Source organism: Lynx canadensis, chromosome B4, assembly GCF_007474595.2.
Source record: "Lynx canadensis isolate LIC74 chromosome B4, mLynCan4.pri.v2, whole genome shotgun sequence".
Lineage (NCBI taxonomy): Eukaryota > Metazoa > Chordata > Mammalia > Carnivora > Felidae > Lynx > Lynx canadensis.
This window is the reverse complement of record NC_044309.1, coordinates 77,808,527-77,836,311: the sequence shown is the minus strand read 5'-3', so window position 1 is coordinate 77,836,311 and position 27,785 is coordinate 77,808,527. Positions and strand designations below refer to the sequence as shown.

The 27,785-nt window shown below is 46.9% G+C and overlaps 1 protein-coding gene across 3 annotated transcripts in view; it reads right to left on the bottom strand.

Annotated features, from left to right (window-relative positions):
• The window catches only part of SCN8A (sodium voltage-gated channel alpha subunit 8), a 122,260-nt gene that overhangs the window by 11,058 nt on the left and 83,417 nt on the right, over positions 1-27,785 (bottom strand). For all 3 annotated transcript variants that reach the window (XM_032593975.1, XM_032593976.1, XM_032593974.1), the window contains exons 15-24: positions 25,558-25,914; positions 21,807-22,277; positions 21,158-21,275; positions 20,237-20,391; positions 17,801-17,974; positions 11,813-11,935; positions 5,745-6,029; positions 3,812-3,865; positions 3,185-3,322; positions 1,860-1,964 (exon numbers count right to left, since the gene is read on the bottom strand). In XM_032593975.1, the coding sequence (XP_032449866.1) occupies positions 1,860-1,964; positions 3,185-3,322; positions 3,812-3,865; positions 5,745-6,029; positions 11,813-11,935; positions 17,801-17,974; positions 20,237-20,391; positions 21,158-21,275; positions 21,807-22,277; positions 25,558-25,914 (1,980 nt within the window). The remainder of the gene's footprint in view (positions 1-1,859; positions 1,965-3,184; positions 3,323-3,811; positions 3,866-5,744; positions 6,030-11,812; positions 11,936-17,800; positions 17,975-20,236; positions 20,392-21,157; positions 21,276-21,806; positions 22,278-25,557; positions 25,915-27,785) is intronic.

Here is a 27,785-nt window from a genome sequence, read left to right as displayed (position 1 = left end):
TGATGTGCTGCAGGTCCTACTGATTCTCCTGAGTCCACCCACGTCACCCCGCTTCTGTCGGCCCTTCTCCGGCCCAAGCACCGGTACCTTCTGTCTGGACTTCTGGAAGTTTCCTGACTAGTCTCCCTGCTTCCTCTCTTGCCCTCATCCAACATGGTCTTCACACAGTAGCAAGTGTGATTATTTAAAAACATAAATGCACCACATCCCTCTTGACTCAAAACCTTTCAACGGTTTCCCATTGGGCTTGCAACGAAATTCCTATTGTTAGCCTGGCTGAGAGATGCCTCTCACAGCCTCATCCAGCTAACCTCATGCCCCCTCCTCTCGGCCATTACCACTTGGCCATACTGATTGATGCTTTCTGCTTTTAGAACCTCATTTGCTTTTCCAGGTTCTCCTCCCCTAACATTCTGGCTCCTTCTCATCTGTCCAAGTAGTCCTTCCCTACTTCCCTTTCTCTGACTACTCTGTTCAAGTAGATCCCCCACCCCAAGCCTCCACATTCTCTGTCACGGCCCTCCACGGAATGTTGTTTTTCTCCCAACATTCCACAATGTATTGTAGCTGTTTGCTTACTTACTACCTCTAGCCCCTCTGTATCATAAGCTCCATTGACAACAGGGTCTGAATTTTGTTCATCGCTTTGGGCCTAGTGCCTGGAACGCAGGAGGGGATCTAGAACTATTTGCTGAATGAGGGCCGATCACTCTTTATTAATGTCTCCTACCATATTTTAGAGTGGACGAAAATATACTCAAGTTCCTGTGTGCAAGGGACTGAACGGAACTTCAGAAATGTTAACCCTCTCCCTTCCCCTTAGTCTCATTTCCATCATAGGATGGAAACACTGACATCAGGGAAAAATATAAAAAACATTTGCTTTTTTAAGATCGCCCTGATTCTGTCAACTAACTTGAATTTCAATAAATAAATTTTCAAAAAATCTCCCTGAATTTTTTTTTTTTTTCCGAAAGAACCTAGGCACTTAAACTGATGCTTACTTTCAGGATCACTTTAACGTGTCGGTTTTCAAACCAAGGGTTTCCTTTCCCTTGGAAGTCGGTGAGGCAAGTAAGCCAGGCACAGGGTGTGGGGCTACGTAGGGAAAATGCTCTGGGACTCCCACTCTTGACTCAAAGGGCTCTACTTTTATTGCCAGATAAGCTTTTATTTTAGGGTTGTGCCGTTTTTAAATAAAAAGTTACTTTAAATGAAAGTTACAGAAGATGGAACTTTGAGCCTGGGGCTTATGTCCCACCCCACTGGGAATATGGCTTCAGGAGCAGTTATCTGCTCTGAAGCAAGGGAACGGCCACCACCAGAAGGGCAAAGCGGAATCCCAGTGCCCGAGTCTGTTTTACAAAAGGCTTGGTTCGAGACAGAAAACCAGGACATCAGACCCCTAGTTTCACCCTCTTCTGCTCCCACAAATAGCCAGAGTATTACTTTCTCTTGGGAAGACTTCCTTGTTGGGTAGAGAACTGAGAAGACAGTGACCACGCCCTATCTTGTACTGGTAGGAAAGAGGTCAGCTTTCATTTTCACTGTCCTTTGTTAATTTTTAGTTGTCTCTTAAAACATCTCTCTACCAGTGCCAGAGCCAACGTGGTTATATAACATGCTGATTCTCTGCTGCCGCCCAAGGAAGTCTCAGAGGAAAGGTCGAGCACAAATATCAAAGGCATCCCGTACCTTTATCTCTGTTCTGCTGTTTTCCCCAGGTCCTCTGGGCGGAGCAGCTGGGAGAGGATCAGAGGGCACAGGCGGCTCATCACTTACCCCTTTGTTTCCTTTGCAATAACCCTACCAGTGTCTTTTCTGTATGGGGTCTCACTCGGCCCTTGGCCTGCACTCACCAGGGGGCGGGGAATGGGTTTCTGTGGTTTCTTTGAGCCCAGCTTTTTCATGGCATTGTAGTACTTCTTCTGTTCTTCAGTCATGAAGATGTCCTGACCTCCAAAGTAAAGGAAGAAAGAAGAGAACGAACTGTTACAATAGGCTCTCACATGCTGTGGTTTGGACCTAAGGTTCAACCCTAAGCACTGAGGGGGGGCCTTACCCCCTTACCTCTCCAGAGGTCAGTTTGGCTAGTAGCCCCCTAATGAGGTAGACTTGGGACAACTATTCTTTTTTTTTTTTTTTAATTTTTTTTTTTTCAACGTTTATTTATTTTTGGGACAGAGAGAGACAGAGCATGAACGGGGGAGGGGCAGAGAGAGAGGGAGACACAGAATCGGAAACAGGCTCCAGGCTCTGAGCCATCAGCCCCGAGCCCGACGCGGGGCTCGAACCCACGGACCGCGAGATCGTGACCTGGCTGAAGTCGGACGCTTAACCGACTGCGCCACCCAGGCGCCCCAAAGGACAACTATTCTAATTCAAAGGAGCGCCAGCCTCTGTCCTCGGCTTGGGACTCCTGAGACCTGCCAGTGGCCGGGCATGAGGGAGATGGACTATCCATCTGTAGGCCCTCAGGCAGGGGACACCCGAGGGCAGAGATGCTTGCGCCTCACTGGTTCGTACGTATCTTCTGGACCTGCTTTCCTGATAAAATTGTAAAAAACAAAAAAGCATTTTAAAATGAAAGGATTTTCAAGTCCCGGTTACTAGCCTGGGACTAGTTTATTTCCGACGATATTAAACCTTCAGAAATCCGAGTGCAAAAAAAGCAACGTGGGGAGTTCCTTGACACAGTCTTGTTTCGTAAAATGGACGACAGGAGTCAGTGCTTCAGTTTGTTCTGGAAAATCGTTAACCATCTGGAGCAGTAAGTAAGTGAACTTTCCGAGGACGGGCTCTCAAACCCCAGTTTGCTAGGGGTGCCCAGGGATTACCACAGGTGATTACGAGTCCAGACGCTCTCCATTTCTTGCTATTCACCTGCCACTTTCCTCTTCACCCGTCACTAGACCCTCTCTGACCTTGCTTCCCTCTGGTTGAATGCCAAACCCAGTAAAGGCTTCAACAATCGCAAGTAAATGTGGTAAACCACATACTGTGAAATCAAGCCCCCGAGAGAAAAAGTTGGGGACGGGGGCTAACGTCTAGGGGGCCGGGGCCACAGTGAGGTGATGATGTGCATTTTAGAGAAAGAGAGGCATTTTCTTTCTAGAGATAGGGACAGAAGTGCCTCTCATCTGAGTTGACCTCTGGCCACTGGTAATGAGGGGAGGAGACCTATCTTTTTCTTTTGTTGATTGAAGTTATCAATGATGACACCAATGAACAGGTTCAGGGTGAAGAAGGAGCCGAAGATGATGAAGATGACAAAGTAGATGTACATGTAGATGTTGTCCTCATACTTAGGCTGCTGGTCAGGCTGGCAAAGGACAGGAGGGAAAAAGCAGAGCATCAGTTCCTGGAGTGGGATCAGGTGGGGGATTCCGACATGCCAACGCCATCGGCCGTAACTGACCACCTGAGCTGCTGTACAAGCTGCGGAGAGGGCGCTCTACATTCTCTCTGCCTGTTCCCTCTGCCACACCGGCAGGCCCTGCCCTGGGGAGCACTGGTGGGGTGAATATGCGAATCGTGAGGCGAGGGGGCGGGGGAGGGCTGTCCCCCAGGAGCCACACTTCTGTCAGCGGGAGATGGCGCCACCGGAGCCAGCCAGCCGGGTAAAAGGCAACAGCCTGATCATCCAGAGCCAGTGTAAGGGAGTGATGACTGACTGAGAGGAGGAGAGCAATCTGCAATCGGTCAAACAAGCAAATACGAGTCCCGACCCGCTCTCTCTTGGTAAGCGCCACCATGCTGCCTGCTTTCTAACCGCCTAAGAAGGCTGTGGTTTCGCCAGGTGTATCCTTACCTTTCGGGAGTCTACAGCTGCATACATGATGTCCATCCAGCCTTTGAAGGTTGCCTGGCAAACAGAGTCAGTCATTAGACTGTGCCTGTTAGGGGGTAGGTGGGAGTCTAGGCAGGGGTCCCAGAGGCCAGGCTCAGGTTCAGCAGAACACAAGACTGGAGTTTGGGCACAGCCTCACGGGGACATAGAATTTCCTATTTGTTAACACGGGTCCCCAGGGGGCTTTGTCTAAGTCCCTGAAAATAACATCAAAGTCTGGCAGAGAGACACGTTGATAATGGTAATTGGATGAATACTTTCACAAAAGGTCTTTAAAATGGGTCTGAGAAGGTTGCCTAGAGCTGGGGCAAACTCACATTTATGAATGAGTGGTGGGACTCCACTTGAGGGTCCTGAGAACTTAGCCTAACACTGAGGAGTCATTTTTTTACGATGGTGTTAAATAAGCAAGGGGGGGTCTGAAAACCTCAAAGCTGCATTAACATAAAAATAAAATAAACACAAAAACAAGGCCAGAACTTTCCCCCTACTACTATACACATTTAGCCTATGGCAATGGCAATCCTGGCTTCCTCCCGAGCAGCCCTTCCTAACCCACTCTCCTTCAATCTACTCTACCTAGCCTCATTCTGGAAACAAACACGGCTAAGCAATCCAGTATTCTCTATGTTTTCCTATTGTTCAATTTGCTTTATATATTCAACCAGATTCAAAGCTTTTTGCAGGGCACGGGCGGTTCTTTATTGATCAGATGGCCTGAGTCGTGCCATGCACAGCACCTTGCACCTGGTGGGACTCTAAATACAATGTCTGACTGGCTGACTGATGTGTACTGCTCTCCTGGAGCTGCTCTGATTCAGATTCAATTTGTGGGTCCAATTTCTCCAACTGGGATAAAACAACAAAAGCCTCTGGATAAAGCACTGCTTATTCTATTAACTTTGCCTCCTAATACTAGCTAACAGTAAGTGTTCACTATCTGTAAGGTCAAGTTGAAGGCTTCACCTGCATTATCCCATTTAATACTCCCAACGGCTATATGATGTAGGCACCGTTGTGACAGTAACAAAAATACCCAATAGCAAATGCCATTAATTAAGTACTGCTATGTGCCAGGCATTCTGCTGAGAAATTCTAATAAATTATCATGAATCCTCTTAACAGCGGTGCAAGGTATTATTCCCGACATTTAAAAGAAAAAGAAACAGCCCCAGGGAAGTCGAGTATTTCGTCCAAGGTTACATATCCAGTAAACATCAGAGTGGGGCTCAAACCTACATCTGTCTGACTCCAAAGCCTAGGGGCTTTCCCTGCATCATACGGTCTTGTCAAACATTCCAAAAAAGACTGGTAAGGGTGGAAGAGAAAACTAGACATGATGGCACGCTACATAATTAAAATAAATCCTTTCTTACCGCGATGCATGAATTTGAGACTTTTCTCTCGGGATGGAGCTGACATGGGCGGCAGCATCCTAGCACTGCAACCATCCTTTTCTTTTGTTAGTTTAGTGTAGCTGTTATACAGGAATATCCTGCTAAATCAAAATTGGGTTTTTTTTGTTTTTGTTTTTTTTTTTTTTTTTTTTGGTGGTGGGCTGTGTCTATGTACTTACCTTCTTTTTTTGTTTTTCCTTTCTCCTTAAATACATACTCCGTCCTGGAGAGAGAAGCTGATCTCTCTGCAGGAATCTGTTTGCTGTTGAGCAGGAGTCTGCTCTCGAGCACAGTGAAAGATCCCCTTTGACTGAGGCCTTGGGGAAGTCAGAATTCTCAGGAAAGGTGTCTCCCTGGAACTGGTGTGGGAAATGGCATTGTTGTCTGTGACCTACTAAGAGTAATCTTGATTCTGAATGTCGGACTGAGAAGGAGCCAAATGCGATTTCTGCTAGCTGTCTGAATTTCACAGGACTGAAGAAAAGAGCAACACTTACCACTTGAAGAAGTGCCAGATATCCCGCCCCAACGTTGTCGAAGTTGATCTTCACGTTCTTCCACCTGATTTCGGTGTTGTTCCCCTCCATGAGCTTTTCACAATCGGTTTTATTGTTGACCTCTTCAATTTCAAATCGGATTTCAGAAGTCTCATTAAAGCAGTAGTGATACTTTCCCGCAAACAGGTTAACTCCCATGATGCTGAAAATCAGCCAGAAGATGAGACACACCAGTAGCACATTCATGATGGAGGGGATGGCGCCCACCAAGGCATTCACCACCACCTGCATTGGAAGGGGGAGGTCGCTGAGTGTTGGAAGTAAGAGCAAGCACATTCTTTTGATTTCCAGGAGGGGAATGATACTGTGTGGCTTGTTCTGACTACAAAAACATCGTGTTCCCTTTGGAGTCAGGGTAACAGGACAGATCCACAAGTAGGACCAAAATTTTCTAAATCTGTAAGATGTAGTTTGACGAATTCCAGTAAATTACGTATTTATTTCACCTAACGCGAATTCCCCTGCCCGAGTTGACCTAGGTCTTCTCTCCCAGGCTCCGGCCTGGGACCGAAAAAATTATTTCTCAGTCTAGTCTCCCTTCTTGCCAACTTGTAAAATATGCCCCCGTGGGGAATCTGATTTCAAGCTCACCAGTTGCCTTTCAACAGACATTCCCCCTCTGCAAAACAAGGTAGAATTGTTCAAAATCACAGAGAACTACTCTTTGGGGTTAGCAGGGAATCAGTCAATGGTACATAAAGTCTCTTTTATGCAAGGCCAGTTATCTTAGTTCAGGCAATAGCTGAGCATGCATATTTTGCAGGCTCAAGAAAAAAAAAAAAGCTATATTCCCTCTACCAAACAGAATAAAATAAAATCTGAACAGATCTATTTTTCACTCAAGGTTTACTATTCTTCAGTTTTTTTCCTGAATTGGTAGGCTTCGAAATCTAAGAGTCACCCCTGTTTGGCTAATGCTGATTGATCTCTCTCTGCTCAATCCAGGGCCGGACTCAACTCTTCACAATGTATTCGAAATAGGAATGACTTATGTTTTCTGGACAGTTTTGGGTTAGATCGCTGCTCTTGAAACCCCAAAACCAGCATATTGCTAAAAATCACTGACTGCAGTTAAGCTCAGGAATGAAAAAAAGCAAAGGGAAAAAACTCTTCAGGAATCAAAGTTTCTGGGTTGTTTTTAACTTTGATTTTGATTCACACTATGGGTGAGACTAACTAGACAACACTCCTACTGTGCGGCAGATTTCACTAGGGGAGTTCAGAGGGGCGTCCAAAAATAGCACTTCAGCAGGCTGGGACAGAAAACAAGGCTGGTGTTCATTCTGCCCTGATTCTTACTTGCTGTTGTCTTAAGCGGGACTGCTAAGGCCCAGAAAGGCGACCCTGAAATGGGAAGAATGTGTCTTTCTTTTTCTAATATCCTAGGAAAATTAAAATGGAGTTAAAATAAAACCAGTGGATATAAACGCAGCTTTCTAATGTTTGTTAGAAGGAGGTGAGAAGTGTCACCATGTTGCGGCATCAGCAGGGAAGAGGCAAGGGCACTCTGCCAATAAGCACAGCATCAAAAGGGCCAAAAGGGCTGTGATGCAGAAGGAACGGCAGGGGGCAGCTCTGGGCTCTATTTGACTTGGGTTCGGGTTTTCCTTCTCTTCTGTTCTTGCCTTACATTGCAATGTCACTCACAGGAATGTGTGGCTGAGAAGAGCTGTTCTGTCCTATATAAAAAAGGCAAAGATATTCTACTGAGGAGTCACTCTCCTTTGGATTAAAATGTTAGTTTTGTGTTTCTCCAATTCACAGATGAAGGCCTTTAGATTGAGAGGTAGTTATTTCTTAATTCTTAGACCAAGAAATCTCTTTTAGATTTAATAGCTTTGTCATTAGTATAAAATGGTGATCCTTCCACTGTTCGTTACTTTGAGGGAGGCAAGCCAGAATATCTGAAATCTGGAAAATCCCCAATGTTATTTTGGAGAATAATATTCATATTTATTTACTTATGTTACCAAAGTTGGCGGGTGGTCAGATCTGAATTTTACCTCATTCTATAGTTGCTCTCACCCTTTGGTGGAGCACCAGAAAGCAATGAAATGTGCGAATGAATAGGCAAGAGGAGGATGATCTATAAACGGAATAATCATTTCTCGGACAGTAAGCGAGTAGATTATCAAGAATTCAGAAGCTCAAGTCTATGCGATAGCATTTTGCAAGAGAGCTTAGGTGAGAGATCATGACCTATTAGACCATCATGAGTGTACAGCAGGGAAGTAGCCCCAAAAGATTTGCAACCTAGAAATGCTGCATTTTATCTCAATTCAGAATCCACCTCCTCTACGAAGTCTTCTATCTTAACCCAGTCTAACCTGTCCTACAGAGTGTTAAAGTTACAAAGCGTTACAGTTAAATATGCAGTAATAGTTATAGCAGGGAAGAATAATCAGCTAATTAACAAAGTGACCTCTTCCCGCTTTTATACTCATAGATCGGATTAAAAGAATCAATAGATGGAAGTATTTATGGAGCCTTGTTCTCGGATACATAGGACATAAAAATCCTATAAAATCCAATAAAACCCATTTACACGATGTAAATGTACTTTCAATTGTTCATTATAAACAAAGAAAAACTTCTTAGATTAGTTGTAGGAATTGAATAGTAAACAGTTGATGAAATTTACTAATAATTCTTCCTGGCTGTAGACATTAGCTAGTAGTGGGAACTGTTGAACTGTGCTCCACATAAAATTGTCCTTGTGCTGATATTCTCAGCAACCAAAGGGCAAGAAACCACGCTTTCTTGAACTCTCACACTATAGGTAAATGTAAATGACAATTCAAGTTTCCACGGGCAGTCACTTCATAAATGGGTCCTTAATAACTCCCACGTTATTCTACATTGCTTTTAATTATGATGGACTTCATTGTTAAAAACTAGGAACAGAAACATTACTCAAAGCTTGGTTCTAGCAATCTGCACAGTTATTTTTTCCAATGGAAATTTATACTTAATGATTGATTCAAATCTCACTCGACTGACGAAAAAAATTCCTACGGATACTAATTCTTACAGCATTGGTGTCTTCTCATGATGCCTAGAACATTATTGTTCATTAAATACTATAAAAATCTGTCAAACGGCTTTTAATATCTGGCAGAGGGAACATGGCTTTAATGGACAACTATGTACTGACAATCAACAAAAATGCATGCATGTTTCATAGCATTATGTACCCTCAAAAATTTAGTAGCACAGCACAGTCTTTTAATGGAGATTACTATGGAGGAGAGAAAAGCAAAGAACTACATTAAGTATTCCTTTGCCAATAGCACGAGTGCTTCAATTTTCTGGTGTTTGGTTTGAGGAAGGAGAGAGGAAAGACTGTCCCAGGACAGGCTAGGGCTGTATGTTTCCTCCCAAAGGAAGGTCTGAGCCGATCATTGGAGCAGCACAGTGACAGTGGAGCCCACCTGCATTGATGGTATTTGGTTTGAGAAGATTTCTTATTTAAGATTTCTTATTTTCTAAGGATAATCTCTCAGCGTTGGTATGGAAGAACCCACACCGAAGAATGGAAAACATACGGCCCCATAGAAAAGTAACTTTCATATAAAACGTATACACCTAACTCTGTTTATCGCTGGGACACTTACTATAAGCTCAGGCAGATTCAATCTTTTCTTCTTGCAGTTACTCTTCTGCAGAAGGGCCGGGAAACTGCAGGGCAGGATGGGATCCCGAGCCCTCTCCGCCACCCAACCAGAGGTGGACAGTGCTGGAGGCTGACCGGGGTCAACCAAACCAAATGACGATCCTGTATCAGAGCTGCCCTTATACTGAACACTCATTGTTGGAAACCCTGGCTTTGGGTTCAAACTGGTCTTTGCTCAAATTATCTTACTTGAGAAAACCTTGAGGTAGAGGTTGCACTCTCAAATGCTTTTTCAAAGAAAACTTTCTGCTCTTCTGATCACCGCTTCTGGACCTCTGGGTTGCTAAACGACTTGAAGGTTGGCAACCGAAAGTTTGGAAGGAATAAAAACTGTGAGTCCAGGGAAGGGGGAGGGGCTAGAGGGAAGAGGTGTGGCCAGCAAAAGGGCTCCCGCGACCAGATTATTGGAATAAATTCCTCCTGAGCACACTGGCACCAGCTGGTCAACGCGGACTACTTCTGCCATGGGCTAGGACTGGCACTGATGAGCATCAGATGGAGAAAGTAGCAAGGGTCAGTTGGGGACTTTTTTTCTTGGGCTTCCTTCAGGTATTACCGGTCTGGTTTTAGGAGGCCCAGGATCACTGCTGGGGGCTGTGGAGGGGCACAGGCTACTGGGCTCGGCTGCCATGGGGCAAGTACTGTCTGCAACAGCCTTCTTCAGGTCCTCAGCATCCCGGTCACCGAAACAGATTATCAACACTCTAACAAAACTGATGGGACTTACTTAAAAACTGTAACCAGCCCTTTCTGAAAAAAGTGGGGAGGCAGGGGAGGAGGGGAGAGCACTGCAATCCTACGTCTGAAGACTTGGACACTTTGAACTATACTCTCTCTCCCTAAACCTGGCCTGAACATAACAAAGACCTTACTGCACACATTCTGAAATCTCGCTTATCGGTGGGAGAAAGACACTCCCAAACTCTGGTTTGTTTTTTTAAGTTAAAGTAAGTCTGTGTGGCTGTGGAACCGACCTCCCTGCGGATGCTTTCAGGCGGGCTGCGGAAAGCTTATACCCAGTAAAGCACACTGTGACTGTGCTACCGAAGAAACGCAATTTGTCGTGAGAAGCATTTGACTGAACAAACAGAATAAAACCCCCAAATCGCAGCAAAATTTCCACCTTCCTGGACGACCGTGGGTGGCTCTGTGGAACGGTGGCCAGGGATCACAGATGAGGAACGCACAGATGAGGAGCACTGTCCTGGTACCTAGTTTCTCCAATTAGCCTTGCTCCCTGGGGACCACGGGAACCATTTAATTTTTATTCCTACATTTTGAGATTCCGTCATTTAAAAACACATCCTCTGGTTTGCTCTCCTGCATGTATTCAACATCTGAATCGAAACGAGTTTTCTTGGTCTCGTTAAGTATAACAGACCTCTCTGATTACCACAGGACAACTATCACCACCAAAAGCCAGTTGCCCACTTGATTTTAGGAAGTTGACTTTTTAAGGTGTGCGTGCGTGTGCGCATGCACACGCACGCGCAGTGTTTCTGAATCAAGAGAGACAGCAAGAGGGAGCCTCGTTCCTAAGTTGGCAGGGTGACAGCACCTTGCCCCGTTGGGATTCGGGTGGAGTATCACCAAAGCAGGAATAGCAGAAATTTCAGGAGAACTAGCTGATGGTCATCTGGTGTCGTACCTGATTGTCCTTTTGACTGTGTCAGGATAGGGGACCACAGAGCGTGGACAGAGGGGTGGGGGGGGTGAGGAGGAAAGCTTTGCTATCAGACAGAGGCTGCCAGTCCTTATGGGACTGGGCTGAGAACAACAAGGTGCAATAAGAGGAATCAGAATAGAAAGAAAAGCATTTCTTTTCCCAGGGCTATGCCAAATTCCGCTCCATTCCCAATTCCAGGCCTGCCGTCATGCCTTCCAGCCCCTTCTCAGATGCTTTCTCAGCGACTGCAAGGCCATAGTCCCCACCTGGCTGATGCCCCTATATGGCACTCACCCTGCCTGCAGCCTCTGCTTTTCAGTGGGTCTGTGGGTTACAATTCCCCTTCTTTGCACCTGGTGATTCTCCCTATTAAAACCAACAGCCCAGAAAGCCGCCCCGAGTGCTACAGGTAAGCCAGGCCGAGTGAGAACAGCCAGCGTTAACATGTTCTGCGATGGCACGTTGTTGGGGTGGGGCCCATATTAATGTGATGAGGCAGCTTGATGCGACCCCCTCGCACAGGGCAGGTGCGGGGAGAGAGTGGAGGATCAAATCAGCAGCTGCATCACAGTTCGTGTCTGAATGATCTTCCCACCATGTGATCAGTTCTAGCATGCGTAAACAGTTTCCATCAGCATGCAGAAGGATCAGCTGCTCTTAGTTTCTTACCCTCATCCCTTCAAATCGTGATAAGGCTCTTAAGGGTCTCAAAGCTCTTAGGGTCCTAAGGGACTTTATGGCACCTAGTTCCGAGTAGCCCAGGGCATTAGCTATAAGGCTGACTAAAGAGACCTACACGGAAACAGAAGAGAAAAACAAAAAACAAAAAAGGAAACAAAACAAAACAAAACAAAGGAAAAAAAAAGAAAAGAAAAAAGAAAAGAGGTTCCAGAGTGTTAGAATAAAGCCCCTAGCACTGATTACACAGATTGGGCCCCCCCGCCCCAGGTAGAGAGAGTGGGTAACACCAGCTGCCTACTTCAACTTGGACTCAAACGACCTGAAAGGAAAGGAGGTTGAGAGGCAGAAGAAAAAACACAAGGGGAAGAGAAACTCGAGAGGAGGCAGTAGAACATACATACAGGTTGGCAAAGGGAGGAGGCTGAAGGGAGAGGGGGAATGAGGACGTTCCATTGGAAGGAGAGGAGCCTGAACAGATGACAAAAACCTTACCCTCGCCCTTTACAGCCTCTGCAGCTCCCAGAAGTTGCCATTAAATTAAGCCAGACAAACTTAATGGTACCTATGGAAAAGAATACAGATAAATACACACACTCCACACAAGCTGCCCCCGCCTCAGCTCATTCACCGCGGATTTCCAACAGGGACAAGCTCTCTTGCTGCTGGTTGGCGAGAAACCATTTGCTGGAGAACGTGACGAGTTACCACATCAACAAAGGAAACACGTCCAGTAAGCGCCACGGCTGGCTTGGCAGTTCCCGGGACAAAAAGAACCAAAGGAAGCGATTTCTAGACAGAGTTTTGGCCCCACGAGAACTCACTTAAGCAATTTTTTTCTCTCTCACTTTCAACTATAATAATCCCTCCATCTTTGAACTACAACCATGACTCCTTCACGGCCGTGAGGACTTGGGCAGGGGGTGGGGAGGCTGGCAGTCTGAAAACTGAACCCATGCTTTTCCTTGTGATCCCCATTCTTTCTCTCCAGAACAGCTCCAAAGGAACTGGACTCGGGTCTGTCCTTTCCAGGACAATTTTCTGCTCTCATCATTAGAAAAATGGCTGGTAGGATTCTTGGAAGAATTTAAAACATTTACGGGTGAGGAAATTGAGACCCATACACCAGTGTCACATGGGCAGTTCTGGAGCCAGGAACAGGGAGGGACCCACTCTCCTGCTTCCCAGGCCAGAGCCCCTTCCTCCACAGAGAGTTCACCCCTCCCCCTGGCAGGGAAATGAAGTTATCTCGAGAGGACTGTTGGAATCTGAATAACATGGAGTCGACTAAATTGCCGGGCTGGGGAGAAGTCTGCAGGTCTCCAGGCCTGCAGTCGTGACGGTCAAATGCCCTCCTGCTCTTCCAGAGACAAACTCACCGTGTTCTACCAGGGAGCTCAGAGCTGTTACCACGTGGTCCCGGAACACTGGATGCCAAGCATACTAGGGCTGCCTAGGCTTGAACTGGGAGGCCTGACCCAACCCAACCTCCCACCAAAGGAAACTACCTTTAGCTGATCAAATCCTAAAATGTCTGGCCTCTGCATTTCTTGGAACAGTCTTTCCCTTGTCCTGCACCACCCAATTCTGGGATAGGTTCAGATGTTCCCATCCATCAACTTTAAGTTCCCTCTCCTGGGAAATGGTGGTTACAGCCCTGCTCAGCCTAAATTGGTACGTGAAAGCAGAGTTAGAGGAGAAAAATGGAAACAAACGATAACTGGGTTTCGGTTGTTGATTTTTCTCTCTACCCAAGGGCTTTCATTCTGGATCTCAGAACTGTACAGAACCCTTTTAAAAATAATTCCTTCCTTCCTTCCTTCCTTCCTTCCTTCCTTCCTTCCTTCCTTCCTTCCTTCCTTCCTTCTTCCATCCTTTCTTTTTTTATAATTAAGTGGCAGGACTGGCAGGAGGCAGAAGTAGGATGTCAGTGACCTAGGGAGGGAAAGGGTGAGCAGACTCAAAGATTTGTTTTTAAAAAGGGGTGTGGCCCTTTATCTATGCACAGACTCATAATCCATCAGTGTAGGGATCTTCCCTGGAGCCCTGGGCAGTACCCAAAGCAAATCTGGGTACTATTAAAGCCTACTTCCTCACGTTCTTCGAAGGGTACATGGTTCACAGTTCAATTTCTGTCTAAAACAAGGGCCTCAAAAGCTTTATCTAGAACACAGTAGCACCAAACAATCATTTTGCCTCCATTTATCATTATCACTAAGAATCTACATGGAGGTATCTTTTGCCAATTATTGCCAGGTGCAGCCGACTCTTAACCCCAAACAATCTAAAATCACCAGATTCTTAGGCCTTAACAGGTACATCTGAAGGTGAGCTATCCCATCCCGGCCAAGTGTCTTGAGTTCAAAATACCCCTGAGTCGACCTCATCCTGAGAAACTATGCCACGTAAAGAGTGCAAAACACTGAGGTTTGAGGGGCGTTGGGCCCCACACACGGCAGGAAGACCCCGGCTCTTCAAGGGGGTGGTTACTCTGATAACAGAGAGGCCTGAGGTGGGGAGAAGGATGGAGGTACAGATGCCAGTCTGGAGGCTGGCTCCAAACAGTGCTGAGATGATGTGCTGCTCAACTGATTAATCTAGCTAAGATCTCCCAAGGCAGGGTCAGCAAGGGTCCTATCTGGACTATTCCTTAGCTGCTGCGGGTGCTCTGACAATCCTTCGAGTCCCCATGTTCAACTCTCACTGGAGGTAATCAGATCATTGCTGAAAGTATACTTTGAGGAAAGAATCAAACCTGCAAAAAAGAAAGAAGTTGAGGGGAAGTCGAAATTCAGGGTGGCTGCAGGAATGGAAAAAAAGGGGACACTGGGTGACTTTTTCCAAATGATGTGGACATTTTCAAATGGAGAAGGTTTGTAATAGTCTGAATTCAGGACCAGTGGTCTCTGAAAGTTCCCATCCCTGGAACTGATATGCTGGCCAGCCTCCGGGTATGATGTGGCAAATTTCCCTGGGGGAAAGATGACAAAATTCTTCTACCGGACAAGATCTCCAGTGCAGCCAAGGACCTGAGCAAAATAAAATACTATCTCTGTTTGGGAACTCACATGGCTTATAACCAAAGAGAATTAACCTTGAAAGTTGTCCGGATTATCCCTGTGATTCTAAAAAGTACTCTTAGCAGGTTTAAGGAGCGACACAGAGGAATGAGACTCCATTAGGGACACAGACATAGTGTTGAGTAACAGATTCGGACATCTAGTCATTGGAGGATGACATGGGAGGAAGAGAGTCTCTCATAGATGGTGCTAGAGTAGGACCTAAAATTTATGTCTGCTGGATGTTCTAGAATGCCACAGGCATTAGACAGCAAAAACCCTGATCGTTCCAGCTGTGCAGGTGTCCTCTGGGCCTCACTGTGCATTTCCAAGTCGAACTCAGGAGTGGCAAACAGGGCAGCCACAGTATGGACTGGGGCTGCTCCCACTCAGCACATGTGGCTTCGTGCGTGGTTATTTGTGTTTTCAGGCCCTTAGAGAGAAGTAGTCATATCTTCTGCTCTCTGTATCCTCCACAGCACCTGGCGGGAGGCTTTGTACGTTCTGTGTGCTCAATAAACGTTTGGTACTAAATGCGCCATCCTGCCCAAGAGAAGTCAGTAGGTGGGAGGGTCCTGAGAGAGCCTTGTTCTCAGAATGCTGGATTCCCATAAGCCTGGAATGAGGCCAGAGTGGTCCTGCGAGCTGGTGTGAGCGCCTGAGAGGTGGGGGCCATGCCTGCCTGCCCCTCGTGACCCACTCCGGCTTCTGGGACAACTCTACACAGGGAATGGTATTTGGCTTACATTTGTACAGAGATGTTCTCAGGAACCGCTGTCAGGTCTCAGGGCAATGTAAGAATCCGGCAACTCCCCAAAGCTGGGAAGTTTATGGACTGCTGTCAATTGGCTACATGTCTGTCCATTTCTCTGCCACCCAGTATAAAAAAGTGATAAAAGTGTGCTCTGTCTCTCACTCTCTCTAAAATCAATAAATATTAAAAATTTTTTTTTTTTTAAAGTGGAGGGGTGCCTGGGTGGCTCAGTTGGTTCAGCGTCCGACTTCGACTCAGGTCATGATCTCGCGGTTCGTGAGTTCGAGACCCGCGTCTGGCTCTGTGCTGACAGCTCGGTGCCTGGAGCCTGCTTTGGATTCTGTGTCTCCCTCTCTCTCTGCCCCTTCCCTATTCACGCTCTGTCTCTCACTCTCTCTAAAATAAATAAACATTAAAAAAAAAGAGTGCTTACTAAATAAATGGTGATGTGCAGGACCATCAATGCTTTTACCAGCTTATTTGGGTTCCAGAGGAAAGCGGGACACCTGATCAATAGCCTTGGCTTCTGGGGTTGTGCACCCCAGAGAGAAGAGAATCAGTAGCTCAGGTTGGGGCAGGGGCAAGAGGTAAAGGTCGTGGTGGGGAAGATCTGTTCTAAATCACAGCTTCCTGAGGGCTATTGGAAGTGTGGTAGTGGATTATCTATCTGAATTCTTGGAAGGCCCAGAAGATGAGGGGCTTTCTAGGACTCCCACAGGTGTCCCACCCGACTCCAAGTGGTCCTGTTCTGTGGAAAGAGAGCTGGCCCAGTGTCACTTTAGTTCTCTGGGCCGTATCTCAAGCCCCTTCCTTAACTCTTAGAACCTAAGCTTTCTGTCTGTGGGGGGAAGAACCCTTCCATCGGAAGGTACAGGCAATAGTTGCTGAAGGGGTCTCATGTTGGCACCCTCCGGGGCAGTACTCGCTTGGCTGCTTTCAAGGGCAGAGGGTGACTTCCTCACCTCATTTGGGCATCTTCCCAAAGGTTTGATTTCTGAAAAGGGAATGCAAATGGGAGCAGAGTGACAGCTCCTGGAAGGAGTCCTTAGCCACGGAAGCTGCAGACACCGTGTGGGAACAGGAATGCGTTTATAGAGCAGGGATCTCTGGTGCCTGAGTGCTGGGCTCCTGCTTTCTGAGAGGGAGACTTCCATGCTGCTCTATTGTGGATCCCAGAGCCACTCTACAGGTAGTTTACTAGACAGCTGAGAAAACCTATATTCTAAATGTGCCAAGGCAGCCTCCAAACACTCCACTTTCTTGGCACTTAGCCCTCAGCAGGAAGTGAATTCTCCATAGGCCCTGGTCCTGAAATTCCCATTCACCCTTTCTTTCAAATGCTGATTGGCTAGAAGAAAAGAGCTTCAGTGATTACACAGAATAAGAAGCATTCATCATGGTTAGAAGCGCCAACAAGGTACAAGGGCTGGGGAGGAGGGGGTGAGAAATAGTTACAGATGATGCAGCTCCCACCCTGAAAAACAACACAGGAGGTAATGGGCACCAAGCCTTGCAGATGATCAGAGGCCACCAAGCCTTGGAGAGACGGTCTTGGAACCTGGAGGAAAAAAGGATTCTTTTAAGTTTGAGCACCACTGTGGAAATGGCAACGTGTGGGAAGAGGGCGGGGTATTCTGGTGTGAACTCTGTCTCTTCTGGATAGACTGACTGGTTCAGAGGAGTCTGGTACAAGCCTTGAGTTGACGGGAGCGTCCATAGGAATGGTGAGTGGGAGAGCCTGCCGAGATCCTCCCCCCGACCCCGCCAACCTGTACCCCAGCAGCACCCACCTCATCCTCGCCCCTCTCCTGGCACCGGAAAGAGGACGTCCTGCTGGTGTGGGGCAAGAACCTTCCTGTTCCCGGCCTAACAGCAAGGGGCGCGGACACCAGTGATTCCTCCCCCCATTCCTAATCTCTGACCCTCTGAAGCCAAACCACCAGAGCAAAGAGCTGGGTGGTTAGTCCCTGGAGCAAACGTAGGGGCTTCAGCACTCCCTCTCCCAAAGTTAAGATCTGAGTGCCCTGAAAGGAACTGTACCCAAACCTACGTCTACCTCCTGTCCGACATCTACGTCCCCAGGCAACCGTGGCCATTGGAGGGAGGAGCATCCCTGTTTTTGTTTTCCTGCTGGGAGGGGTGGGAAGTAGAAAGCAGGACACGTACAGCCACGATGAGGAAGTCCAGCCAGCACCAGGCGTTGGTGAAGAACTTGACGAAGCCGTAGGCCGTCCACTTGAGCAACATCTCCAGGATGAAGATGTAGGTGAAGACTTTGTCGGCATACTCCAGGATGGTACGGATGGTCTTTCTCTGCTCAATGTAGATGTCCTCGAAGGCCTGAAAGAGAAGCAGCAGCTGCCTGACGTGCCTGAAGGCTGCACGTGACACCGGAAGTCCCCCCACTGCCCCGGCAGCTCCTCCGCCTGAGGCCGGCCTGTCGTCCTCGTCATCGCCTTCCTGTCTCTCTCGCCCCACTGCCCGGCCCCACGGGGCTTCTTAAAAGAAACCCCACACCCTCCCGCCGCCACCTTCTAGCCTCCCTGTCTCCCGCTAGTCCAAGCAGCCACTAGGCTACCTTCTCTCTTCAGATCTGCCCATTCCAGACACTTCACATGGACGGAGTCATACGATATGTGGCCCTCGGTGACAGGCTTCTTACGCCACGCGCAGCGGCCTCCAAGGTCCTCCGCGCTGCAGCAGGCGTCACGACTGCAATTCTTGTCGTGGATGGAGAATACCCCATGGTGTGGCTCTATCGTGCTTTGTCTTACCCTCATCACTGACGGACGCCGTGTGTCTGCTTTCTGGCTATTGTGCGTTGTGCTGCTGTGAACGTGCATGCGTTAAGTTTTTATGTGGACCTGTCTTCGTTTCTTTAGGGTACAAGGCCCAGGTGTGGAACTTCCAGCTGACAGGGGACTGGAGGTGTCAGGTTTTGAGGGACTGCCAACCAGCTTTCCAGAGTGGCCGCGCCGTTCTAGGTTTCCTCGGGCAGCGTATGCGGGTTCTGGCTTCTCTGTGTCCTTGCTAATGCTCTCTCTGTCTGTATGACAAAATCTTTTCTCCTTTCAGCCCTGGATGCCACCGATACAGGGGGAAGGTCACAGGGCTGGGAGATGCCCAAGCGAAGAAAATCTTTCTCCCTGGAGTCCCGGAACGAGGGAATTCCCTGATATGAAGGTATGAGCATTCCCACGAGTGGGGTGGTGGGCTGCGGAGAGGGGGAAGAGGGAGTCCTGAAGCACGAGAGAAAGCTACAAGTGGCACAAAAGTCCCGTGTCGTGCAACGGGAGGTCTCACTCCAGACAGTTCTGGAAGGAAGGACAGAATCGGGCTGCCTGCAGATACATTTCTAACATGGAGGCACAAGGACATCAGATATTCCAGTTTCTTTACGGGGCAGTGGGGGCAGTGGTCAGGGGCCCAAAGTCCTTTTCAGGGTCTGGGTACAAATAGACCCCATCTGCTCTATGAAAACCTCAAAGGCTTCCGTGTCAACGTCCCCCTCACCTCCCTGTGCAGAGATCCGTTCTGTCACCCAGTACACGAGAGATGTACAAGACTGAGCTTCCTGTCACTGGAGGCTCTAGGCCCTCCCTCTGAAGTCCCACTTTAACCCCATTCTTGTCTTTTCTCAGACATTTTAGCTGAGGCTTCACTTTGCTATGTTTTTTTTTTTTTTTCTTCCAGTTTATTTTGAGAGAGAGAAAGAGAGGTAGGGGGAGGGGCAGAGAGAGAGGGAGAGAGAATCTCAAGCAGGCTCTGCACTGGCAGCACAGGGCCCGACGCGGGGCTCGAACTCACGAACCGTGAGATCATGACCTGAGCTGAAGTTGGACGCTTAACTGACTGAGCCACCCAGGTGCCCTGTGCCTGCCTTCTTTAAAAGCACTTCAAAGTTCTATATTTTTCAGCTTTCCCTTAACTCAAAGAAGGAAAATGTGTAGCGTCTCTAAGTCCTTACTGTCCTCAAATCTACCCAACTGGGAAATGGCTCTCTCACACCTGACCCTGTCCAGGTCTCCACAGTTATAATCCAGCTAAAATGAAAGCAAAGGCCAAGATAATTAGTTCCAGCAGGGGAGGAGCCTGTGTGTGTCCCGGATTAATGATGAGCACTTACAGCGACGGGAATATAAATATCCTTTATACAGAGACCTGGCTCCTTCAAGTATTTGCTAATGCCAGGGTTCTCCAGATCCAGCTGGGTGTGAGGGAAGATGGGTGACTGGAAAGTCAAGAACAAGATAGTTGGGGTGTAAGGTGAAAAGGGGAAGTTCATTTTAGGAAGCCGCTCAGAATGGGGCAAACGAAGCAGTGAAGATACTTGGCAGTTTATGCTCTCATCCTGATAGAGAGGGGGTCTTAGATGTGAGAGGGATCGTGCGGAGTGTAAAGAAGATGAAGATGTGGACAAGTGAATTCTAATCCCAACGGCTCAAAACACCAGCCCAAAGCACTCTGGCAGACCCTTATCCTTGGGGCCACAGCCGTCGGTGCTCCCAGAGGAACCGGGCCTGGGCCCCCTCCAGTCTGGTCCGCTAGTCCCTACGAAGCCTTCCCCAGCCCGTCCCTCCCTGCCTTCTCCCCTGGACTCACCAGGGCGCCACTGCTGAGCAGAATCATGAAGATGATGAAGGTCTCAAACCAGTTGTGCTCCACAATGAGAAAGCAGGTTTTCCGCAGGATCCACCAAGACTTGCCCAGCCCCTCTTCGATGTTGACCTGGCAGCATTTGAATCGTTGGACGCAACCTGGCACCAGCGGGAGAGGTGGGTCAGACCGTGGGAGTGAGCCCCGCCCAGACCTGCCCCCCTGCCCCAGGCCCTGGTCTCCCAGGCCCCTACCACACAGCTGGGAGTACTGGGGCTGAACCAGAATGTCTGATTCAGACATGGAGGGTGGCAGGGCTGGGGCTATGCCGCAAGGCTAGCAGGGCAGGGCCCTCTGGAGTTGGGAAGATGTCCTATAAAGAAGCAGTGAGAAGGAGGAGAAAAGGGGAATCAGGAGGCACGCGCAGCCGTGACGGAACATACCTTTCTTTTTTTTTTTTTTTTTTTCAACGTTTATTTATTTTTGGGACAGAGAGAGACAGAGCACGAACGGGGGAGGGACAGAGAGAGAGGGAGACACAGAATCGGAAACAGGCTCCAGGCTCTGAGCCATCAGCCCAGAGCCTGACGCGGGGCTCGAACTCACGGACCGCGAGATCGTGACCTGGCTGAAGTCGGACGCTTAACCGACTGCGCCACCCAGGCGCCCCAGGAACATACCTTTCTAATGGAAGTTTTTGGGCTGGTGCCGAGAGAAAATGGACAATTCAGTGCTTGAGAACAGAAACTTGAGAGTAGGTAAGAATCAAGGGAAACAATCTCAACCTCCCTCAAGATGATCAAGTGGGGAACAAAGTTCTTGAAAATGGCCACAGAGTCCCCACCCTTACCCAACCACCGACCCTGGCAGAAATCTGGGACCAGCACGAAGTGCCACATGCCCACCGCTGCCCTTGCCCCCTTTCACCTTCTGTGAAGCAGGCGTCTGGATCCAAGTATTCCTCGGGCTGTTCCACTGGGACTTCTTCTACTTCAGGTTTGATATCGATGGTGCTTCCTTCAGAGGAGCTGGTATCATCCAGTTTCTAGATTTGCAAAGGAAAGAGAGCTGGAGAACGTTGCAGCGATGCTTCCACTCCACACTGACTGCTCCAGACTGAACCAGCTGGAATTCTTCCCAATTCTTACTACAGACTCTGCATCATCCCGCTCACGGGGGGCACACAATTACCAGATGGCCCTCAAAACTTCTGTCAGGATTGGGTAGAACATTAAAGCCGCTCACAAATTACAGTGATCTGCCCTCAACAAAATGTGACTATTGGTTGGTCTCAGTGCTACAGCTCAGATTAATGGCAGGGACGTCCTCCAGGGTTTGCTTCAGCCACTGACTGAGATGATCCAGCAGCAATGGAGACAGATCTAGGAACATCTCAGGGACCTAGGTCACTTAGGGAAGGACTAGAATGACACTGGGCATTAGGGTTGGTTCTCAAACCTACTTGGCCATTCCACAATCTCTCTCCCAAGCCCACATCCGAACCAGTCCTGGGAGCTGACAGAACCCTGCTGGTTCTCACACGGAGTCAAAGTTGGGTTTTAGGCTGGGACCTTACATCTTTGCTGCCTTCAGGATCCGACTCGCTGCTCACATCCTCTGTGTTGAGGTTCTCAAAATCAGACTCGCCCACAGCAATGGGCACCCGCACGGTCAAGTTGGGATTGTTGATGAAGGACATGTGGTCCTCGTCAATGATATACTTCTCCACGCTGCTGCCAATGCCACTGGTTGTGCCATTGCCATTCTTCTGGAAGTCACCATTCCGGTGGATGTCTGCACCGGTGTGGTTGGCGATGCAGTTGGCCTTCTTTTCATACAGCTCGTCCAGGGGCTTCACTTCATCGGCCTCACGCTGCTTAAAGTGGGCCTGCATGAAGGCGTGCACTTTGAGTTTGGCCCAAGCCACCCCCTTCTTGATCCGGATTACTGAGATCTGTAGGTTGTTCATTTCCCCGTCGTCGTCTGTGGCTGCCAGGTTGTCTGCGCTGAAGGAGCTCAGGAGCAAGGCCAGAAACAGGTTCAGCACCTGTACCAGTGGCATCAGGGAAAAGGAGAGTGAATGCAGATGGTATTAGGTAGAGTTATCTACTAGACTAGGATTACAGACTGGAAGCCCACAGACTCATGTGACAGGCACAAAGAGTTTCTGTTGTGTTCGGTTTGACCCACTTACTGTTTTAAACGCTCATGTCAACTAAGTGGGCATTTAAAAAAGTTTTTTTATTGAAGTGTAATTAACATAGTATTATATTAGTTGCAGGTATACTATTCAACAATTCTACACGTTACTCAGTGCTCATCACAATAAGCGTACTCTCAATCCTCTTTATTTCACCCATTCCCCCCACCTCCCCGCCGGCAACAGTTGTCTCTATTTAAGAGCCTGTTGTGTTTTTTCGTCTGTTCATCTGTTTTGTCTCCTAAATTCCACCTATGAGTGAAATTAAATGGTATTTATCTTTCTCTGACTTGTTTCGTTTAGCATAATCCTCTCTGGCTCCATCCATGTTGTTGCAAATGGCAAGATTTCATTCTCTTTTTACAGCTGAGTAATATTCCATTGTATACAAATACGACATCTTTATCCATTCATCTATGGATGGATACTTGGGTTATTTCTGTATCTTGACTATTGTAAATAATGCTGCAATAAACATAGGGGTGAAGGTATCTTTTCTAATTAGTGTTTTTGTTTTCTTTGGGTAAATACCCAACAGTAGAATTACTGGATCATATGGTAGATCTATTTTTACTTTTTTGAGGATCCTCCATACTCTTTTCCACCAAGTGGGCAGTTTGTTTCGTTTTGATTGTAATGCAAGTTTAGCACCTCTTCTCTTGGTTCTTTTATAGTTTTACATACATACCTATGTACCCCCAAATATAAGACTTTTCTTATAATCAGAAAAAGCAAAAAGCAAAAAGAAAATTCCCCCAAACAGAAGAAAAAAAATGGACATGGCTTATTGGGAGGATCAAGGAGGGCACAGATGCTATGTATTCACCTGCAGAACCCACATTAGAAAAACAGCTAGGTTTGGAGAGCCTAGCTTAGTTTCCTAACATTTATCAAAATAAAATACTTTAATAAGACAGTGGTGGTGACTTTTGCAATCTTTTGGATATCTAAGTGTCCAGCCCTCAGATGCAAGCTTTTATTTATGTTTGAATATCCTATTTTACCATACTGGATATTAAGATTAATTAATTTATTTTTATTAAGACTTACTTTAAATATTGGGAGAGGTGTTCACTTCTTGATTTAGAGTTGGCCCTTACTTTGTCATACTTCTGGAGAAGAGTAAGGCATACATTTTAGGTGGAGATGACAATACGTGTAGAGTGGGAGGGATGGAAACAATAAATGAATTATATGTATGCAAATTATTTGGGCCATTTGTAGAATTACAAAGGAATATCGTTGGTAAAATGGGGGTGATTTGGAGGGGGCTTTGAAGGCCAGCCTGAGGGATCTGAATTTTATTTAACTGGATCCCCTACTGGTCTTTGAGTAAAGGAATAAAAATGACAGAAATCTGAGCAAACCATTCCTACCAGCAACATACGGGAGTGGGGGTGGGGACAGACCAGGCGTTAGAGTGTCACTTGTATGAGTTAATAAGGGTCTGGATTAGGCTATCGTAATCTCAAACCTTAGCACGCATGAACATCTCCTGGGGTGGGATGCATGAAAAAATACATATTTCCTTGGCCTCGCCTGAAAGATTCTGATTCAGGAGATCTGGTGTAGGGCCTGGGACTCAAGTCTTTTTTAATGAGTGAAACCTGGGTGGCTGTGATCTTCAGACTTTTAGAAATACTGAACGGGCTACAGGAATGGAATGGAAAGGATGGGTCAGATCTTGGAAATACCAGGAAGAGAGATGTATGAAAGGCATCAGATAATTACTGGGAAGGGAGAGAAGAGAGTCAGAAGAGACTTACAGTTATAGATTCCTAGAGACTAGGTGGGCAGAAGGCCTGAGCAAAGGGGAACCTGGAAAGGTGTCATCAGAAGCAGAAATAATACTGGATTTGGTCATGTGCTCAGGTATCTGTAGAGAGTCACGGGGAGATGGTGTTGAGACAACTGAGAATAGGAGGAGGGAGAAAGGGCAGCGAGGTCAGCACTGACAAATGTGGATTCCACTATGGATCAGGAGGCAACAGCTGAGTTCACTGAAGGAGTGGGAAGGCCAGAGGGAGCAGGACTGAGGGAAAGGTGGTCGGGAGTGAGGAAAGGGAGGGATTACAGACACACCATGGTGTCCGCTGTCACATGTCATAGGAGGGAATAGGGTGGCACGGCTGGTTCAGAGGCTGCTGAGCGGGAAGCCTCTACTGGCACGCTTCTCTGTGGCATAAGAAGGGAGAGCTGCTCTGGATGAGCCGACGGGGGATCATCCGGGTCTGCCTTCTTTCGGTCCCTCTCGCTCTATCCTTGCGAGTGGGATTGGGCCTGATCTGCAAGATCAGTACTTCTTAAACTTTAGTGAGCAGGTGAATCACCTGGGGAAATCACTTGTTAGAAATGCAGATTCTGATTCAGTAGTTCTGGGGTGGGGCCTAAGCGTCTGCATTTCTAACATACTCCAAAGTGATCTCACTGCGGCTAGTCCTCAGATCATTCTTGGAGAAAGATGGTGTCAAAATCTCTGTTGGTGAATATTCTATATACAGAGGCAAAAGACAGCAGACAGATCAGAATAAGGCAAAAACGTGACTTGCCATTTATACAAGTGAGATAAAACCCTCAGTTGTTTTAGATCAGTGGTTCACAGGGGAGGGTAATTTTGCCTCCAAGGGGACAGCTGGCAATGTCTGGAGACATTTTTGGTTGTCACCGCTTAGGCTGTGGGGCGCTACGGGCCAGTGGAAGGTAGAGGTCAGGGATGCTGCTAAACATCGACAATCTATGGGACAATCCCACAACAAAGAATGATCTAACCCGAAGTGTCAACAGTGTCAAGCTGAGAAATTCTAATTTAAGTGAGGGAAACTTTTGAAGTAGAAAGAGCAAAGACTTTGTAGTCTAGGGTCTAATACAAGCCCTGACATTTACCAGTTGTGTGACTTTGGAAAAGTCACTTAACTTTGCTGAGTTTGGTTTCCACAACTATGAAAAAGGGATGACAGGTTGTGGGGCTTATGACTCAGGAGCAGTCTCCTTTCCTTCATTTGCACCTTAGGGTTCTTGGGCCAAGAAAGAATAAAAACTAGCACAGATATGGAATGTAGTAGGACCAAGCCCACTGGCGTAAGATGCTCGGGGCAAAAAACGAAAAATTCTACAAGTTAGTACTAACCACCAAGTTGCCAATAACCATGACCATCATGAAGACAATCAGGCACATGGCCTGGCCTGCCACTTCCATGCAGTCCCACATGGTCTCGATCCACTCCCCGCACAACACTCGAAAGACAATGAGGAAGGAATGGAAAAAGTCATTCATGTGCCAGCGAGGGAGCTGACAGTCCTGGTTGATCTTGCAGACACACTCTTTGTAGCTCTTTCCAAACAGTTGCATCCCCACCACGGCGAAGATGAAGACAATGATGGCCAGCACCAGGGTCAGGTTGCCCAGGGCACCCACTGAATTTCCAATGATCTTGATCAGCATGTTCAGGGTGGGCCAGGATTTGGCCAGTTTGAACACTCGGAGCTAAGGGGGAAAGAACCCAAACAAAAATCAGATGATACTGAATCCATTTTCTCACCACATGGCTAAAATAAGAACATATAACGTCAGTAAGATCAGCTTCAATTTATTGAGCACCCTTGGGAAGTTCCCAGGACTTTCTGTTTTAGACTACAGTGGGAGAACATGAGGCATAGATGGGGAAAACGGATGAACTTCAGAGTAAGTGAAAGATTTAGAACCAGGAACCAAGAATACTGCCTCTAGCCCTCTGTATTGGTCCCTGCGTCAGTCCACTTTTTAAAAACCCATACATGAACATATCCTTTTCCTACTGATTTTGCCTTGACTTCTCAAGGAACATATCAAGGAAAATGTGATTTTTAGTGAAGCAAAAGATCAAAATAGTAGGCACAGTGGAAATAAGTCATCTGCCTCTTTTTAAAAAACACGTATTTAAAAATTCTAAAATCTCTCTTTTTGTCTGCCAAAAAATAACAAATAACCAATGGCTGATATGAAACTTTGTGATATACTTGGAATAATTTGGAGGAAAAGCACAACACTCGAGTAGGGGCAGTTCCACATATATCAAACATCTTATGAGAACGGACTCTCATGATATTGATTCAGAGGACAGAACTTCTGTTATCTGCAATCATGAAGTTTCTGTGTTTTATAAGGAATGATTTACAAGTCTTAGCTAATAGTCTGAGAAGTATAATGAAGAAAGGCCATGAATGAAATGATAATAATGAGATAATTTCCAGACATCCTGAGTTAATGACTAACACATGAGATAAGGGGAATTCTGGTAGAAGGCAACTGTGCTGATTGGAACATTTTTTTTCCTTTCAAAGCTTGAGTCTTATCTGAGAGCTCAAGAGCTACCAGGTGTTTCTCTGTGTGACTATCTGGGTCATTCACATTTTTTCCCTTTCTGACTGGCTTTTTAATTATTAGGAATATTAGTGCTAAGGTGGCTTCTAACTCTTATTCCTTCATCTCATATTCCAGATTATAAGAACTATTTTCAAAACGTCTACTGTGGGCTGGATCCTAACCACAGACTAGTAAGCAGAGGTTCCAGAAACCGGGCAGATGCTATGTGTGACCTGGACTGAGTGAGACCTCTGTTTTGTAAATAGTTCCATTTTAGGGGCGCCTGGGTGGCGCAGTCGGTTAAGCGTCCGACTTCAGCCAGGTCACGATCTCGCGGTCCGTGAGTTCGAGCCCCGCGTCGGGCTCTGGGCTGATGGCTCAGAGGCTGGAGCCTGCTTCCGATTCTGTGTCTCCCTCTCTCTCTGCCCCTCCCCCGTTCATGCTCTGTCTCTCTCTGTCCCCAAAAAAATAAACGTTGAAAAAAAAATTAAAAAAAAAAAAGTTCCATTTTATTCCAATCTTCCTTCTTAAATACGCTGAGTATCCTGATGAAAAAACCCGAAATCCTTTCAGTTACAGGTGCTTAGGTAATTTTTTCCAATGGGAAGAGAAAAACCTAAGCCCCCCAGTTCTGATGCTTTGTTTGAGTGGGATACCCTCAAAGTAACTCAGCTTCTTAAGGGACTTAATCAGGACATCACTTATGCCTATGCTTATGGGAAGCTCTTTCGAGGACATCATTAACTATTCTGTCAGAGTCATTTTAGTAATTTTAACATTAACTTCTTCAAATATATTACAGAATCCTTCTCAGCTAGTGTTAAGGAAAAAACCTGAATGTTCAACCATTAATTTCAATATAGTTTTAAAAATTATTATTTCATTCTCATTTTCTGGAAGGGGTCACCATGATAGAAGAAATGAGACACATCTCTGAACAAGGAGAAATCCTTGCCATTTCGGGGAGAGTTCAGACGAAGAAACAGATTTATTACCAAATCCAACTTAGACCT